The sequence below is a fragment of the Poecilia reticulata genome, chromosome 17 (assembly GCF_904066995.2).
Source record: "Poecilia reticulata chromosome 17, P_reticulata-male-v2, whole genome shotgun sequence".
Taxonomy (NCBI): Eukaryota; Metazoa; Chordata; class Actinopteri; order Cyprinodontiformes; family Poeciliidae; genus Poecilia; species Poecilia reticulata.
Genome location: NC_088846.1, coordinates 8,462,720 through 8,477,335, shown reverse-complemented (window position 1 = coordinate 8,477,335; position 14,616 = coordinate 8,462,720). Strand labels below are relative to the sequence as shown.

The window sequence follows — 14,616 nt, the reverse complement described above, 5'->3', positions numbered from 1 at the left end:
GGGCGGTGAGGGACCTGGATAAAGGCTAGGGGGGCGCTGGCCCGAAAAAGGTTGAGAAACACTGCTGTAAAACATCCTTGAATTATTGCAGTCCAGAGCGCAAACCAAATGGCAAAGCTAAGCTGTACGTTCTTGCCCTCTACTGGTGGCTGGAGATAAAACACGGCCCAAATCTTGTCTGTGACTTCACACACATCTCTTTCGCTGTTTATTATAAACTAAGATCTTTCGTATAAAACCAAGCATAATTGTCACTTCAAATGAAAGCCACTTAAATCTGAAGATCTGAAGATTAAAGCAACGTCCTCCTGCGCAAAGACCGTCACGACACGGCCGTGTGTTGACACCTCTGACACACAAATTGTCTTTTTTAATCATCTTCTGCTTTGCTGTCCACGCGGCTCCCTTCCTCCTCCCTCCTAATGCTCTAAATGCCGCAGCATTTGGGAATTCCAGATGTCCAGACATGTCTGGACAAACGCTTGGCAAAAAACAACACTGAAGTGTCTGAGAGCCATGCTGTGAAAACTGTCCTGATCCAGGTCATGGGAAAAACTACGCTCTGTGACATCCACCAGTCCTGACCACTTTCAGAGGAATTAAGAATTAATTCGGCTTGTTAAGTTGACAACCATCAGAGGCAGCGAGGATCCCTTCTAGCTTGATGTATTGACGGAAGAAAATTTGGACTTTAATAGAGAACTGGACATTTTTATGCCAATAAATCTCCACCACTGCAACTTTTGCTGCACCTGACTTAAAAAAATGGTTCACATCTGGTACAGGCGGTTAACACAGGTGGAGATTTATAATTTAATTAGGTCAAAATTTTTACCTATTGAGTTTTTGAAATACAAATTGCAAGGAAATATTCAAACTTCTGTTTGTGTCCCCAACAGGACTTTTTCCCATATTTGCGTTCTATGGTCATTTAAAAAAAAACAACAAAAAAAACCCGTCTCCAACGTGGAGAAAAACGTTGGTACACCTGCTCAACTGCTTTCCACACATAACAAATCAACCAGTAACAAGCAGGTAGATTAAATTCAGCATCAGAAAGGAAAAGAAAGGGAGACTTCAGTGATTGAATAATCACACTTTCAAATACTTTCACTTCTTTGAACTTTCACTGGTTGTTGGTGCCAGACCAGTTGGCCAATGTGTTTGAGAAAATTTTTGATCTACTGGATTTTTTTCAATGTAAAACAACAACAACAAAAAAAAAAACGGCCAGAAAAAGAGTAAGCATCCAATGAGAAGCAGTTGTGTGGACAGCAATGCTTTGTTTGACGATCAGAGAACGGGCGAACAAGTGAAGGATGAAACTGTACAGCTGAAATAGCAACTTATCACAGCTAAGTTATGCTGAATGAACAACGAAGCAACCCTTGAACACTCAGCTGAGAACAGAAAATTGAGACTGCAGTTTGCCTACGGTCACCAAGAATGACAATGACAGACGGGCAAAATGTTGTCTGGTCCGTCAATTCTCGACTTCAGACGGTAAGGTCAGAGTTTGACGTAAACATTACCAAGGCACTCAATCAGTGGGTCAGGTTGATGATGGGTTTCTGATGTGGGTGTGTTTTAACCACCACAACTTCCCAGAATATTGCTGCTGGCCGTACAGTGTGCCACCGTCTAAATACACAAAGCTCCAGTAATCTCAGACCGATTTTTCCGACGCATTGTTGAAGGTTAAGGATCTTCTAAAACTCAGTTCTAGCAATGTGCACCTAGTATAGCAGTGGTAAGTGCATAATTTTAACATTAATATTATGGAATTGCTACAGTGCTAATTCCCAACTTATACATCAGTATTGTTTCCTTATCAGTATTGTTTCCACTATAGCAGTGGTTAATTATAGAAGAAAACTGTGTCACTTATGATAGAGCCCAATGTTTAAGCACAGTGTTTGACAGGACAGGAAGTGTGGAAAGAAAAATCTTCCATCAAGCCCCTCCCTTCATTACTAATCCCCCTCCTCAGAGCTCCACTCACTTTCTGCATAGTGAACAGTGATCATGAATGGGGTCTCATTACAACAGTGCCATGTGTTTCCTCCTTAAACGTGAACCCTGCAAATAACGACAACACAGGCGTCATCCAAGCATGACGCTGATCTGATTTTAACACGCTACGGTTACAGGTGCAGGCATACACACAGAGCTGCAAACACACCAGAGCTGAAACCCAACCTACCCCCTGTATCTCTTTCTGATCAGAGATGAGGAGCGGCGCGCGCCCTTCACTTCTGCTCAAACACGCGACTCATTTCTTCCCGCCGGTAAAAAAACAACAAAAACAAAAACGGAAGATGGAAGTTGCATCACCTTGGTCTTCGGTTCCTACCCGGTCAACGTCAAACCCCCTTAGAAAAAGAACAAAACCTCCTCCTCCTATAGATCCCTCCTATTTCTTTCTCTAATCCAAACCATCCGTGGCGGGGGGTCAGCAACATGTGAGGGCTCTCTGTCCAACTGAGGCTCCCACATCTGATGCGTCTGCATCACTTTACCTGAAAGTAAGTAACGAGGACAAATGATGTCAAGTCGCCGGGTATCGATCTGCAGGAACCAGGATTCCAGTTTCTCCTCTCTCCCACTCCTCTCTCTAACAAAACTCCTCAATATGTTTTTTTTTTTTTTTTTGCGAGACGGAATGTCAAAGAAAATGAAATAAATAAATGGAAAAAAATAAACAGTGGTGATGGCGAGACCAAGACCGTCACCAGACAGCGTAAAGACTGGAGGCGCACGTGCTCACAATGCATGTGTTGCTCATTCTTTTGTCACGTAAGCATGCCGCGACGATTCCTCTCCCGTCACCCCGGTGATTGAATTTTTTTTTTTGTTTTGTTTTGTTTTTTTATTTCTCCAATCTTACTACAAAAAAAAAAAAATGAAATCACATCCGCTGAATTCCACGATTCGAATTCAGATCTCAGCTGAGCCAACGCGATGCTTCCAGACAGGTGTGGTAGCTCAGTGCGGTGGGGAGATGTGGAAGCTTCGGGACTTCCAGATAGGGAAGAAAATTCTTTTAAAAAAAAAAAGAAAAGAAAAGTGTGGGGGGGGGGAAAGAATAGTGGCTGTGTGAGGAATGATAATGACGATAAAACACTACTGGAATGGAGGGAGACAGTTCGGAGGTTCTGGCATGCAGACGGGGACTTTACCTTTTTGTCAGGACCGATCAGGTTGGAGGGATGAGGAGGAGGAGACATGCGTCGGCATGACAACTGTTGGAGAGGCTGCGGGTGAGAGAGGGGGGCAGGAGGGCGTTTTTCACCGCAAAGCCATGAAAACAAAGGAGCCCTATAAATATGCAACTATAGATTTTATTTTTTTAGTAATTAAATCCTACTAAAACTCTTTGAGAATAAATACGAGTATATATATATATATATATATATATATATATATATATATATATATATATATATATATATATATATATATATATATATATATATATATATATATATATATATATATATATATAATTAGGGACGTGTTTTGATGCCTGTCTCTTGAAATGTTCCGGCCCTCATTTTTTTGTCATTACAAGAACGAAAATGTCTTGTTGAAAGAAGGACTTCAAAATGTCATTCTAAACTGGTATCGGTGAGAAACGCAGTGGACGTGCAAATGAGCGTTTGATTTTAGGATTTGAACGCTTTACATCATTACCGAAGCTTTATAGAAGTTGAAAACAGTTTGTTTTACTGCGCTGGTTTGCCAGCTGTTTGGTTCAGCTTCATTTTGATATCATTTTTGAATGCGCAACGATGGCGTGAAAATTTGCCACTGGCTCTTTAAAACCATTCGGTAGACAATTCACTTGCTGTGTTTCGCATTTGGGAGGAGCTTCGAGGATATGTGGAGGTCTCAACGACGTCCACTAGGATGGAAATGGAAATGGAAAATGTTACTGGGATGAAAGGGTTTTTTTTATTGAATGATTGAAAGATAAACTGTCTTACTTTGAAACAAAAATGAGTTCTATTCTGTTTTATGCCTTTTATTGAAAAGTTGTTGTTTTGTTTTTAAGCACCACCTTGAGTTCAACCATCCAAATGATAATAAAAATAAGGAAACAAAAACTGGTTAATGAGCGGGAAAATATTGTTATGCAATGAGTCCAGAAATTTGAGCCTTTTGAAGTTTAAACGTGATTGGTCATCTCATCAAACTTGGTGCACCAAGAACCTTTGCGAAGCACAAGAACTGGTTACAGAACATTTCAAGCTCTTGGTAACTGGACCTCAGAGTTGGATTAACCTTTTTTTGCAGAACATAAACATAAAATGGACTGTTTTGTTTTATGTTCACAGCGACTAGAGAGAACACACTCATGAATCCAGTGTCTTCCACTGCCGTTGGCATTAGGCTGGGTTTATGTAGCATTTGATTTTTGACTAAATATTTATACCTGTATTACATTTATTTTTTGGCATTTATTTTGAAGAATGATGGTCCTGTTTACAACTATGATTTTCATGTTCCAAAGCAATTTTTTGTATGTTCCATCTTATAGTAATTAACAAAATTGTTTGACTACAAAGACTAGTCAAGATTGCTTTACATTTAATTTATACGTTGAAATTTGTATAATAAAATGCAATAAATTAGTTGTGATGTGCAGAAGATAAACATTAGCAAGCTCAAGAATATGTTTAACTCTTAATATATAATAGCAAAGGTTAGTTATAAAGACTAGAGGACATGTCAATTTATGGTCTTAAATTGCAAAATAAAATCTGCAAATTGTTGAATGGTTTTATTTTTATATCACTTTGCATGAGCTGCTTTCAAACTAAGTGTTTTGTGTTCTACAACTACATTTCCTGTAGACTTAGCATAATTTTGAAACAAAACAAAATTCTAAGAATATATTAAATACATTAACATTAATATATTTTACACTATAATTAATATATGGTATAGCATACAGACTTCAATGGTTTGGAAGACAAAAGTATTTGGATAGGTCCACAGTTTTTTAAAAAAAAATGTGTGAATATCACAAAAGACAGAGTAAAAACACAGAGAATTTCTGTTTTGGGTTAACAAAATATTGGTATATTTGACGTAAACTGTTAAATTATGGAAAATATTTTGATGGAAATTCTGGAAGAAAAAAAACAACAGAAAATGTCCTGGTAACTTTTTGCCTGGATATTTTCAGTTTTTTTACAGAATTTCTGACAGAAGTTTCCCGTAATTTAACAGTATTTTAGTTCAAATTTTTCTGTAAAAAATACGGAAAATGTCCTGGTAGTTTTCTGCCAGTACATTTTCTGTTTTTTTACGGAATTTCCAGTGGAATTTTTTCCATAATTTAACAGTTTTCTATGTTTAAAATTTAACATATAAAAGCTGTTAAATTACGGAAAAAATTCTGCTGGAAATTCCATTAAAAAAAAACAGAAAATGTACTGGCAGAAAATTACCAGGACATTTTCCTGTTTTTTTACGGAATTTCATTTTACTGTGTATGCCCACTCCTGCCTGATTTTATTGGAAAAATCATTACCTGGACAGTGGTCTCTTCAGGGGTCCAGTCTTCTAATACCGTTTTCATCAAAGGAGTAGTTGAGTATTCAGTCTCAGCTGTCGCTTTTTCACAGAAAACTTCCCCGGCCGGGGAAGTTTGTTCTTTGAAATTAGAGAAAGCGTTCCCTAGGACAGATTTCTCTTGTTGGGTCCTGTCTTCTCATGTCGCTTTCGTCAGAGCAGAGATTGAGCTTTTAGACTCAATGGTCTCCTTTTCAATCCAAACTTCCCCAGCCGGGGAAGTTTGTTCTTTAGAAATCGTTCCCTAGGACGATTTCTCTTCATGTGTCCAGTCTTCTAATGCCACTATCAGCGGAGAGGTTGAGCTTTTAAACTCAACGGTCTCCTTTTCAATCCAAACTTCCCCAGCCGGGGAAGTTTGGATTGAATGCCACCATCAGCGGAGAGGTTGAGTTTTTAAACTCAACGGTCTCCTTTTCAATCCAAACTTCCCCAGCCGGGGAAGTTTGGATTGAATGCCACCATCAGCGGAGAGGTTGAGCTTTTACACTCAACGGTCTCCTTTTCAATCCAAACTTCCCCAGCCGGGGAAGTTTGGATTGAATGCCACCATCAGCGGAGAGGTTGAGCTTTTACACTCAACGGTCTCCTTTTCAATCCAAACTTCCCCAGCCGGGGAAGTTTGGATTGAATGCCACCATCAGCGGAGAGGTTGAGCTTTTACACTCAAGTCTCCTTTTCAACAAACTTCCCCAGCCGGGGACGTTTGTTGTTTGGCATAAGAGAAATTGTCCCCTAGGTCAGATTTCTCTTGGTGTGTCCGTTCTTTTAATGCCTCCATGTTTAGAGCAGAGGTTGATGTTGAGCTTTTTGATGCCTCTGTTTCCTCCTTATGGCTCCAACCCTTCTTAATCTATGAACTTTAGGAGATTTCTGGATTTCATTCTCCTCATCATCATCGTCTCCATCATAGGCATTCTGCTTGCTGTGGCCTGATGAGCAAACTGCCCCAGCCGGGGCAGCTTGCTCTGGGTTTTTCTTCACAGCTGCGGATGGTTTAAAGAGATATTTATCAAACTCATCATAGTAATTTTCGTCCTGGAAACTACTGATGTCAAATGTAATTCCTGGAAGGAGTTTATTAAACATCTTTCTCACTCCCGTTGTCACCAAATAACCGGCTCCAAATGAGAGGGGGAAAAACAAACTAGCGAAGCCGATTTGTTGCATTTTAATTTTTTTCAAACACACCGTTAAAACTCAATGAGATCCTTGGATATAACCTCTTGTTTTGAGATCCAAGCATTTATAACCTCAGATGTTCTTTGATCTATGTCATAGATGAGGTCATAGCTACAATGAGTCACTGTAGTTCTGGGGGAATGTCTTGTTTCTGATCGTTGCTATGGAAACAGTCAAATCAGTTCTGCATGACTATTAACCCTTTGCACCTGTGTCACTTAATCATTTGAGGAGCCATGACGGACTTCAGAAGGGTATTTTTCAGGAGGCTATGGATTAAAACAGGGATTGTAATGGTTAAATGTTAAGTTTAGATTGACAATGGTATATTAAAACCATTAATTTAAGTAGGATTTTTCATCATTCTCTCAGGTTTAAAATTTTGAATCATACTTGACTTAAAAATATTTTAAAAGTAAAATTAAATGTAACTTATAAACATTTGCTGCTGCTGTTGTAAATTGTGACAAGAAATTTTGCCTGCTTGGAGAAGAGCTAAAATAAATAATTTTGGTTTAATAATTTTACGTTAGAATAGAAATAGAATAAAGGATGATCCCAAAGAAATGATGCTGCTGCTCCATATTTGATGGGTTGTAAACGACCCACTCGAACACATTTGTTCTGTATGGTGCGGAAACGTAAACAATAGACAGAATTTAATATCTTCCAGCTTTTTCTGTGTAACTGAGAGCTCGACAACAACAGCAGCACAGCGTCAGCAGCCCACATTGCTGATGGTCGGGAAGGAGATAAATGAGTCCATTTCTATGCTTTCCTGTAAACTGGTTATGAGACTGTTGGTTATACACTTTTCTTGTATTTTAACTATTAAACGAACTGGTAAACAAATGTTTATATCTGTTTTTAAAAGAATAGTTGCTTCTCTCTTATGTCTCCATCAGATGAGAAGCGTTAGCAGCTTTTGATGACATTATTATTAATAATAATTACATTGTTTTTGAATACGATTCAGGATTTAAAATGAACTGATGAAGATGGTCTATGTGTCTAGTCTGGCCTGGGAGAGATGTCTGTGGTTCCCTTCTGGACCTGTTACCCCATCAACCCGATGTGGAAGACTATGTTCAGAATATGGGTCTCACTGCATCTCAAGGTGCCAGTGGGCTGAGGGAATAAAAAGAGCTACACAGCTTTTATCGCTTCGCAAAAATTTCATCAGCATAGAAACTCCAAACCACGCAAAGAAGCAATTTTATATATAGATAGATAGATAGATAGATAGATAGATAGATAGATAGATAGATAGATAGATAGATAGATAGATAGATAGATAGATAGATAGATAGATAGATAGATAGATAGATAGATAGATAGATAGATAGATAGATAGATAGACAGACAGACAGACAGACAGACAGACAGACAGACAGACAGACAGACAGACAGACAGACAGACAGACAGACAGACAGACAGACAGACAGACAGACCCCCACGAATTTAAAACTACTTTCACCCCTGGTGTAACCTAATTAAACATCAGGACGTCTCCTGATTGGGGTGGGGGGGATAAATCAAGAGGGACATCTAGTGGACAAACTAAGTATTAAGAAAAATACTCTTTACTCCAAAGATGCCGCCTGTCGATGTTGTTTTTTGTTTGTTTGTTTTTTTCCAGAGAGAAATGCAGCTGATCTCGACACTTGACCTTGTTGCAGCTGTTGGAATAAAAGGAGATTTCACTGAAGAAGTCACTGTTGAAATAAAAACAATTAATATTAATATCAAGATGTGGTGCTCCAAAACAAGTGATAGACCGGATGTGGTACCACAAACCTTTGAAAGTGAAATGTGATGTTTGTTCATCTGCAGCACTTAAATATTAAAAATGTGATATTTTAACAATACATTTTGTAACCAAACAAAACACAATTATAAAACAAAAACGAAATACAATACCTGAGAATTACAAGTATTCATTTACTTATTAGATGTTGCTTGAAGTAAGACTATTTCTGATTTATGTTCATAATAGGTTTATCTAGTATAGTTAAAGACTATGTTTGGACATATTCAATTAATAAGAATGTTGTTCAAAAATGAATGTAGTTCAGTTAATTTACTGAGTAAAACATGTTTTATACTTTAAATACTCACATACTCATGTACTCAAACCTTAATCTCTGTTAATGGTGATTTTTCTGTTTACAGTTAATGAAAACATGAAATTTAGGATTAGATAATTACATGTGACCAATTCAAAAATAATGGTGATGAAGAAATGTAGGGTTAATATGGAGAAATACACATTATCACTAACCTCTGATCTAGAAATAAAACAAACAAACAAACAAAAAACATGCAACAGAAAAACGGAGACATGAACTGACTTCAAAATAATGGATCATGTCATGAAACATTTTATTGTCAAAGTTACAGTGGTCAATAGTTTTGTTTTTTTGCAACTGTTTAGAGTTTGTTTTGAATCTATTGTTACTTTTCAGTGAATAAAATTCACTGACCTGAACAACGCAACTGCATGACCACTAGGGGGCAGTATTGCACAAGCAGCGAAGCGAACTTTGAAAGGCATCCTGGTCAACTCACCAGCTGCAGTTCTTCTAGGTATATGAAATATTTTCCACTTATTTTCAGCACGTGTTAAAGCAGTACACCGAAAAGACCTGGACGTTTTACACTCGCTGTCTTTTGTCACAAATTAAGACAGGGGGAAATAAGAGTTGTTACTTGATGTTAAAATCTCCAGGTTGGGCGCTGGGCGCCTCCGTTGGTATCAATGTGCAGCGGAGGCACATTCGACGAAGCTGATCGATTCTCAGACCGATTACTATTAAATAAAAGCTCGTACAGACTAAGAAATCTCCAACTTTAAAACGAATAAATAATAATAACAACAACAACAACAACAATAATAATAATAATAATAATAATAATAATAATAATAATAATAATAATAATAATAATTCCCTGAAATTACAAATCTAACCAATTCCATCTTAAAAATCCACTATGACTGCTGTGTGCTTAAGACAGTGAAAGCTGCTGTAGCAATTTATCAGTCCTTCTCTCAGTTTGTATCACATTAAATATTACCATGCTCACTAATATTACCATTAGTGAGCATGTTTCATTATTTTGGGTACATATAAAATAAAACCCATTGTTATCACTCTGTACCATTACAGGTTTTCCTGGTTACTGAGTGCAACATCACATCTCTGTCAGAATATGGTAAAGTCAGGTTCGGTGTTCTGACTTCAGAGTTTAAATAGAAAGCAGCATTAAGTGGCTACCAGCACTTTGTTTTGACTTTGCTGTGGTGGTCTTCGGTTTCTTCTAATGGTGTCCTGAAAATATTCTGCATTCTCTTGAGTAGTATCTATTAGAGATCAATGCGGTGAAGGTTGTGTTGGTTCTTGGTGCTGGACTACATCTAATTTGCTTCTTGTTAGCATAAAAATGGCTGATTGAGCCACGGAAAGCAGCCAGCGTGCCACCACTGGTTCCACACTGCAAGTACAATGAAACTCATCACCTAACAATAAAAGTTGTGGTATATTTTAGAGCAGCTTGACCATTTCACACTCACAAAAAAAGTTCAAAGCAATAGTGTGGTTAATAAAAGATTCTCAAGCCTTAGCTTGATTCAATGACATGACAATTATAATTAAAACTGATGGAGAGATTTCAAAAAGAGCAGATAAAGAAAAAAAGTTAAATAAAGATATAAACTTGTGTGTCAGTTTGAAATGAGCAAAAACGAGAGCATGTTTATTGTAAAAGTACTTTTTTTTTATTCCGAGCCCTTGAGCACATAGGAAAACATTTGCATTTCGTCAGCAGTACATATGCAAGCTTACATTTTAGTTTCAAGTAAAAGCCGTTTAACCAGTGGTTACAGTGGATACTTCATTCTTAGACGCAGTCGCTCAACATTCATTCATTCCTGACCGTAGTCCCGCAAAATGAGCCGTGTGTGGATGAACTGAAGGAAGTCGTGTCTGTTGGCTCTGTAGAAAACTAGCATAGTACCTGAATTTGCTCTTTTTTGCTTGGATGAGAAAAAAAAAGACTGAAAGAGAAATGCAGGCTGATCCCACAATGCAAAGCAAGGCTATGACATCTGTTGTGTTCAGGGAAAATATGGCAACTTTGACCTGATTTTACCTTATTCTTAGAAACAGACTACGTAAAAATTAGAAAAAAAAATTATAATAATATACTTGTATACAATCCTGGATCCTGGGTCCGGCCCACAGTGAGCGAATAAGCAGTCTGACTAAGGCACTCACCAACTTATCAATAACTTAGAACAAAGGCAGATGGAAGAAATTAGTTAAATACTAAACTACTATAACTTAGCCAGTGTTTGTCATAATTATTTTTTTTATTTTTTACAAAAATATACAAAAACCACCAGAGGCACTTGATTTGGTAGAAATGAGGCACTTGTAGAAAGTAAAAAATAAAAATAAACAAACATAAAAAATATAAAATCTCCACCATTTCCCACTTTGCATCTTCTTATAAAGTACATAATGACCGCAGGTCGGCACGCTCCTATGTGTGAATGCTTCATTTTGTTCATATACAGCAGTTCGGTTAGAAGTTGGCCACCTGCTGTGCTGCGTCTCTGGAGATGCTGACAGTGATACCCTGGGAGGTGAGAGGCGGGGGTCCATAAAGAGAGTCTGTAAGCTGAGAGTGACCTACATGTGCCTTTTCATGTGGAGAGCCAGGTGGTCCGAGCGAGAGAACGCGCGCTCGCACAGGTGACACTGAAACGGCCTGTGCCCGGTGTGCTTCCGGAAGTGCCGAGTCAGCTCGTCGGATCGGGCGAACTTCCAGCCGCAGCCTTCCCAGTTGCAGTGGTAAGGCTTCTCACCTGGCGAACAGAAAAGCCAAACAGAAGTTAGGATTTGCAGCGCAGCGCCACCTTGTGGCAAAAACGTTAGAAATTCGGGCGCCGCGCGCTGCACAAAACAACAACACAGCAATGCCGATGAGATGAAGCCGAGGTTCAAAGGTCAGCTCACCTGTGTGCGTCCTCATGTGCGCCTTGAGATGGGAGCTCTTGGTGTACGTCTTCCCGCAGCCGGGGAACTCGCAGTTGTGCGTGGCGGCGCGTTTCCTGGTCCAAGACTTGCGGCCTCGCTTCTGCTTCACGCAGCCGGCCTCGTCGTGCGCGTAAAAGTCCAGCAGAGGCGACGAGGGCGGAGTGAGCATCATCCCCTGCAGCGAGGCGGCGGGATGGTGCTGCTGGGGATGCATGCTGTACTGTCCCTGGAACTGTGGCGCACCTCGGTGCGCGTAATGCGGGTGGTACGGTGCGTTCACGTACTGGCTTGACAGCTGGTTCTGATCGTGATCGTGAAGATGATGGTGATGGTGGTGGTGGTGGTGGTGGGGCCTCATTTGCGGCTGCAGCGTGCAGTCTGTGCGTCCCTGAAGTTGGATCTGGTGCGCGCCGAAGCCCTGCGCCGCAACGGGAGGCTGGTGGTGCGTAAAAGCCGCGGCTGTGCGCATCTGGTGTTTGTCATACGCTCCTTCCGCGAAGGCTCCGGCAGCAGCGACCATGCACGACTGCACCCCGGGCTCGGTTTTTATTTTGTATCCAAGCGGGGACGGAGGTGACGCCGCGTGGGGGAGCGGAGGGCCGTTTAGAGCCCGCAGCTCGGTGTACTCGCAGCTGTCCCTCGCCTTGCTCGTTCTCTCCGGAGCGCCTTCCTCTGGATAACTCATGTCGGGCGTAAGAAGCTCCGCCATCAGGCTGCGGACGGGGCTCGACTCCGCGAAGCTGCCGACGACGCCCGTGTAGCCCTGAGCCAGGTGAGAAGGCGGGTGGTCGGGGCAGTCTGGCAGAGAACCGCCGCCGCAGCTTTCCGGCGACTCCGGCAAAGAGTACCCGCACTGCTGCTGCTGCTGCTGCTGAGTGGGAGACGCGCTCCCTCTGTCGCTGTTCCCGGCAGTAGAGTCGGTGCAGATGGTGTTCGACAGGATGAACTCGAGGTCCAGAAACTTCCCGAGCTCGTCGTCGTCTTTGTGGGCTGCAGACGGAGAGTGAACGATGCTCAAGTCGACCTCGATGCGCGCGCTGCCCGTTCCACCTGTTGCGCCGCTCCTCACCCACTCATCCATGTTGCAAAGCTGAAAATAAACGCAATGGAATAAATGAATAACTTAAGCTCGTGTCAGGAAAAACAACAAGAAAATGCTACGCTTGTGATCAACCAAGCACGTTTTTTTTTTTCTTTAAAGATAACATATATTCTTCTACTTACATTATCCACCGCTTTGAAATTTGGAAACGACGTCAAGGCGGGCATCAGTGCCTCAGCCACAGCCACAGCCATGCTGAAAGTCTCTCTCTATATATGTATAACAATCAATGCGAGTTTAAGACTTTGACGTATCTGTGCACGCAGAGCGCACGTTCTGGTTCGCATGAGCAGCTCGGGAGCGCTCCAGGATTCAGGATGTGAGCATCAACACCGCAAACGGACTTTTTATACCGCCGCTGCAACTCAGAGCGGGAGGTGTGGCCTCGGCTGCAGTAATCGCACGCACATGTACTTGTGCGTGCGCGACCTTCCCCCGTCGAGTAAAAAAAAACAAAAAACGGTGGAATTCCTTGAGCAGGTGAGATCAAAGTGCCAAAAGAACTTAACGAGAAATATCCTGTAGTTTATATGAGCAGGTGTTTGAATAAGAGGTATAGAACTGAAACAGAATTAAGTACAATTTTTGAGGATATATGTTTACAAAAAAACAAACAAAAAAAAAACACGAAGTCCCCGAAGGCATTGGTACATCCATATTAGTTTCATTCACATGAAACCTGACATTTTCCTTGAGGCAGGAGCAAGAGGGCGACTCCAAACCTGAAACGCAGACATAAAATCCAGGTCACTTACATTGTGAAGAAGCGTACAGCCCAATTAAACTGTTTTTATTAATTTATTTTTTAAAACTTTAACAAACAAAATAAAAGTTATTTTACAGGCGGCATATTTTGTACTTTATTTATTTATTTATTTATTTTCGTTTTTTGGTCCAGGTAAGCAGAAAAGCAGAAACGACGCGAGTCGATTCCCCCCCCCCCCACACACACACACACACACACACACACTCAACTTAAGCAGTTTTAAAACCCCTCCATTATTTTCGGTCACTTCAAACTGAAACTCGTCGTTCATTCATCCTCAAATCATCTCCGTCTGTTTTTGTCGAACAGAAACGCGTGAAGCGGTGGGGCCCCATCAAGACAAGACTGTTGATCCGGGAGTAAACAAAGGCCTGGCCGACACGTTTCCTTAATGACATCCCCCCACCGAAACCCCAAACACCGCCACCACAGGCACGCATGCACCCTACGGTCGTTCATTCCTTGTTACTTATTCCTGCTCGATAAGTTAACAGTAGGAAACAGAGAGAGAGAGAAGAGATAAACAGGAAAAATAAATATATACATAATTGCAATTGCTATGGTCAAAGAATACCATTATCATTTCAAAATGTTTCTTACAAGATTAAAGTAGTAGTTAAGGTAATAGCATTATCTCCTTTAAGAAATTTAATGTTTTTACAGTAAGAACTTTGTTTTTTTTTACACCCTAACATTAAACATGACACTTCTACCCCATGTTCAGTGTCTTGTAAGTTCGCTTTAAGTTTTCAAAGCATATTCCACAAAGCAACAGAGCCGGTCAGGCAGCTCTCTGGCTCTCTGTCTCTCTCTCTCTCTCCCCCTGTGTCCTCCTGAGGGGCCTGTGTGTGAGCAGCAGCCTCCTGCAGCTCTCTGCTTTTATACTCCGTTATTTTTGACCCGCCGTGCTTACGCAAAACAAAATTCCGGTCCAGCCTGCGAGCCA

General features: G+C 40.7%; 2 protein-coding genes across 4 annotated transcripts in view; both read right to left on the bottom strand.

The window, feature by feature from the left end:
- Positions 1-5,688, bottom strand: part of slc6a9 (solute carrier family 6 member 9) — a 76,619-nt gene extending 70,931 nt beyond the window's left edge. The window contains exon 1 of one of the 3 annotated variants that reach the window (XM_081598076.1): positions 5,540-5,688. The gene's annotated coding sequence lies outside the window, so the exon portion shown is untranslated. Of the gene's footprint in view, positions 1-2,519; positions 2,815-3,179; positions 3,253-5,539 lie in introns of those variants that run through there. The other 2 variants (XM_081598075.1, XM_081598074.1) reach the window with 2 other exon arrangements.
- A 4,827-nt stretch (positions 5,689-10,515) lies between these two features.
- On the bottom strand, positions 10,516-13,371 carry klf17 (Kruppel like factor 17). The gene is made up of 3 exons (XM_008433013.3): positions 13,027-13,371; positions 11,782-12,892; positions 10,516-11,630 (listed from the first exon to the last, which is right to left on the bottom strand). The coding sequence occupies exons 1-3, from the start codon at positions 13,096-13,098 to the stop codon at positions 11,455-11,457; spliced, it is 1,359 nt and encodes a 452-aa protein (XP_008431235.2). The 5' UTR covers positions 13,099-13,371; the 3' UTR covers positions 10,516-11,454.
- Positions 13,372-14,616: the final 1,245 nt, after the last annotated feature.

What these genes read in the sequence shown, in the direction of transcription:
- klf17 (XM_008433013.3), bottom strand. Translation starts at nt 13,098, where the DNA reads ATGGCTGTGGCTGTGGCTGAGGCACTGATGCCCGCCTTGACGTCGTTT. An exon ending in ATTTCAAAGCGGTGGATAAT is followed by an intron (nt 12,893 to 13,026) that starts GTAAGTAGAAGA and finishes GTTTATTTTCAG; the next exon opens with CTTTGCAACATGGATGAGTG. An exon ending in GCACATGAGGACGCACACAG is followed by an intron (nt 11,631 to 11,781) that starts GTGAGCTGACCT and finishes TCTGTTCGCCAG; the next exon opens with GTGAGAAGCCTTACCACTGC.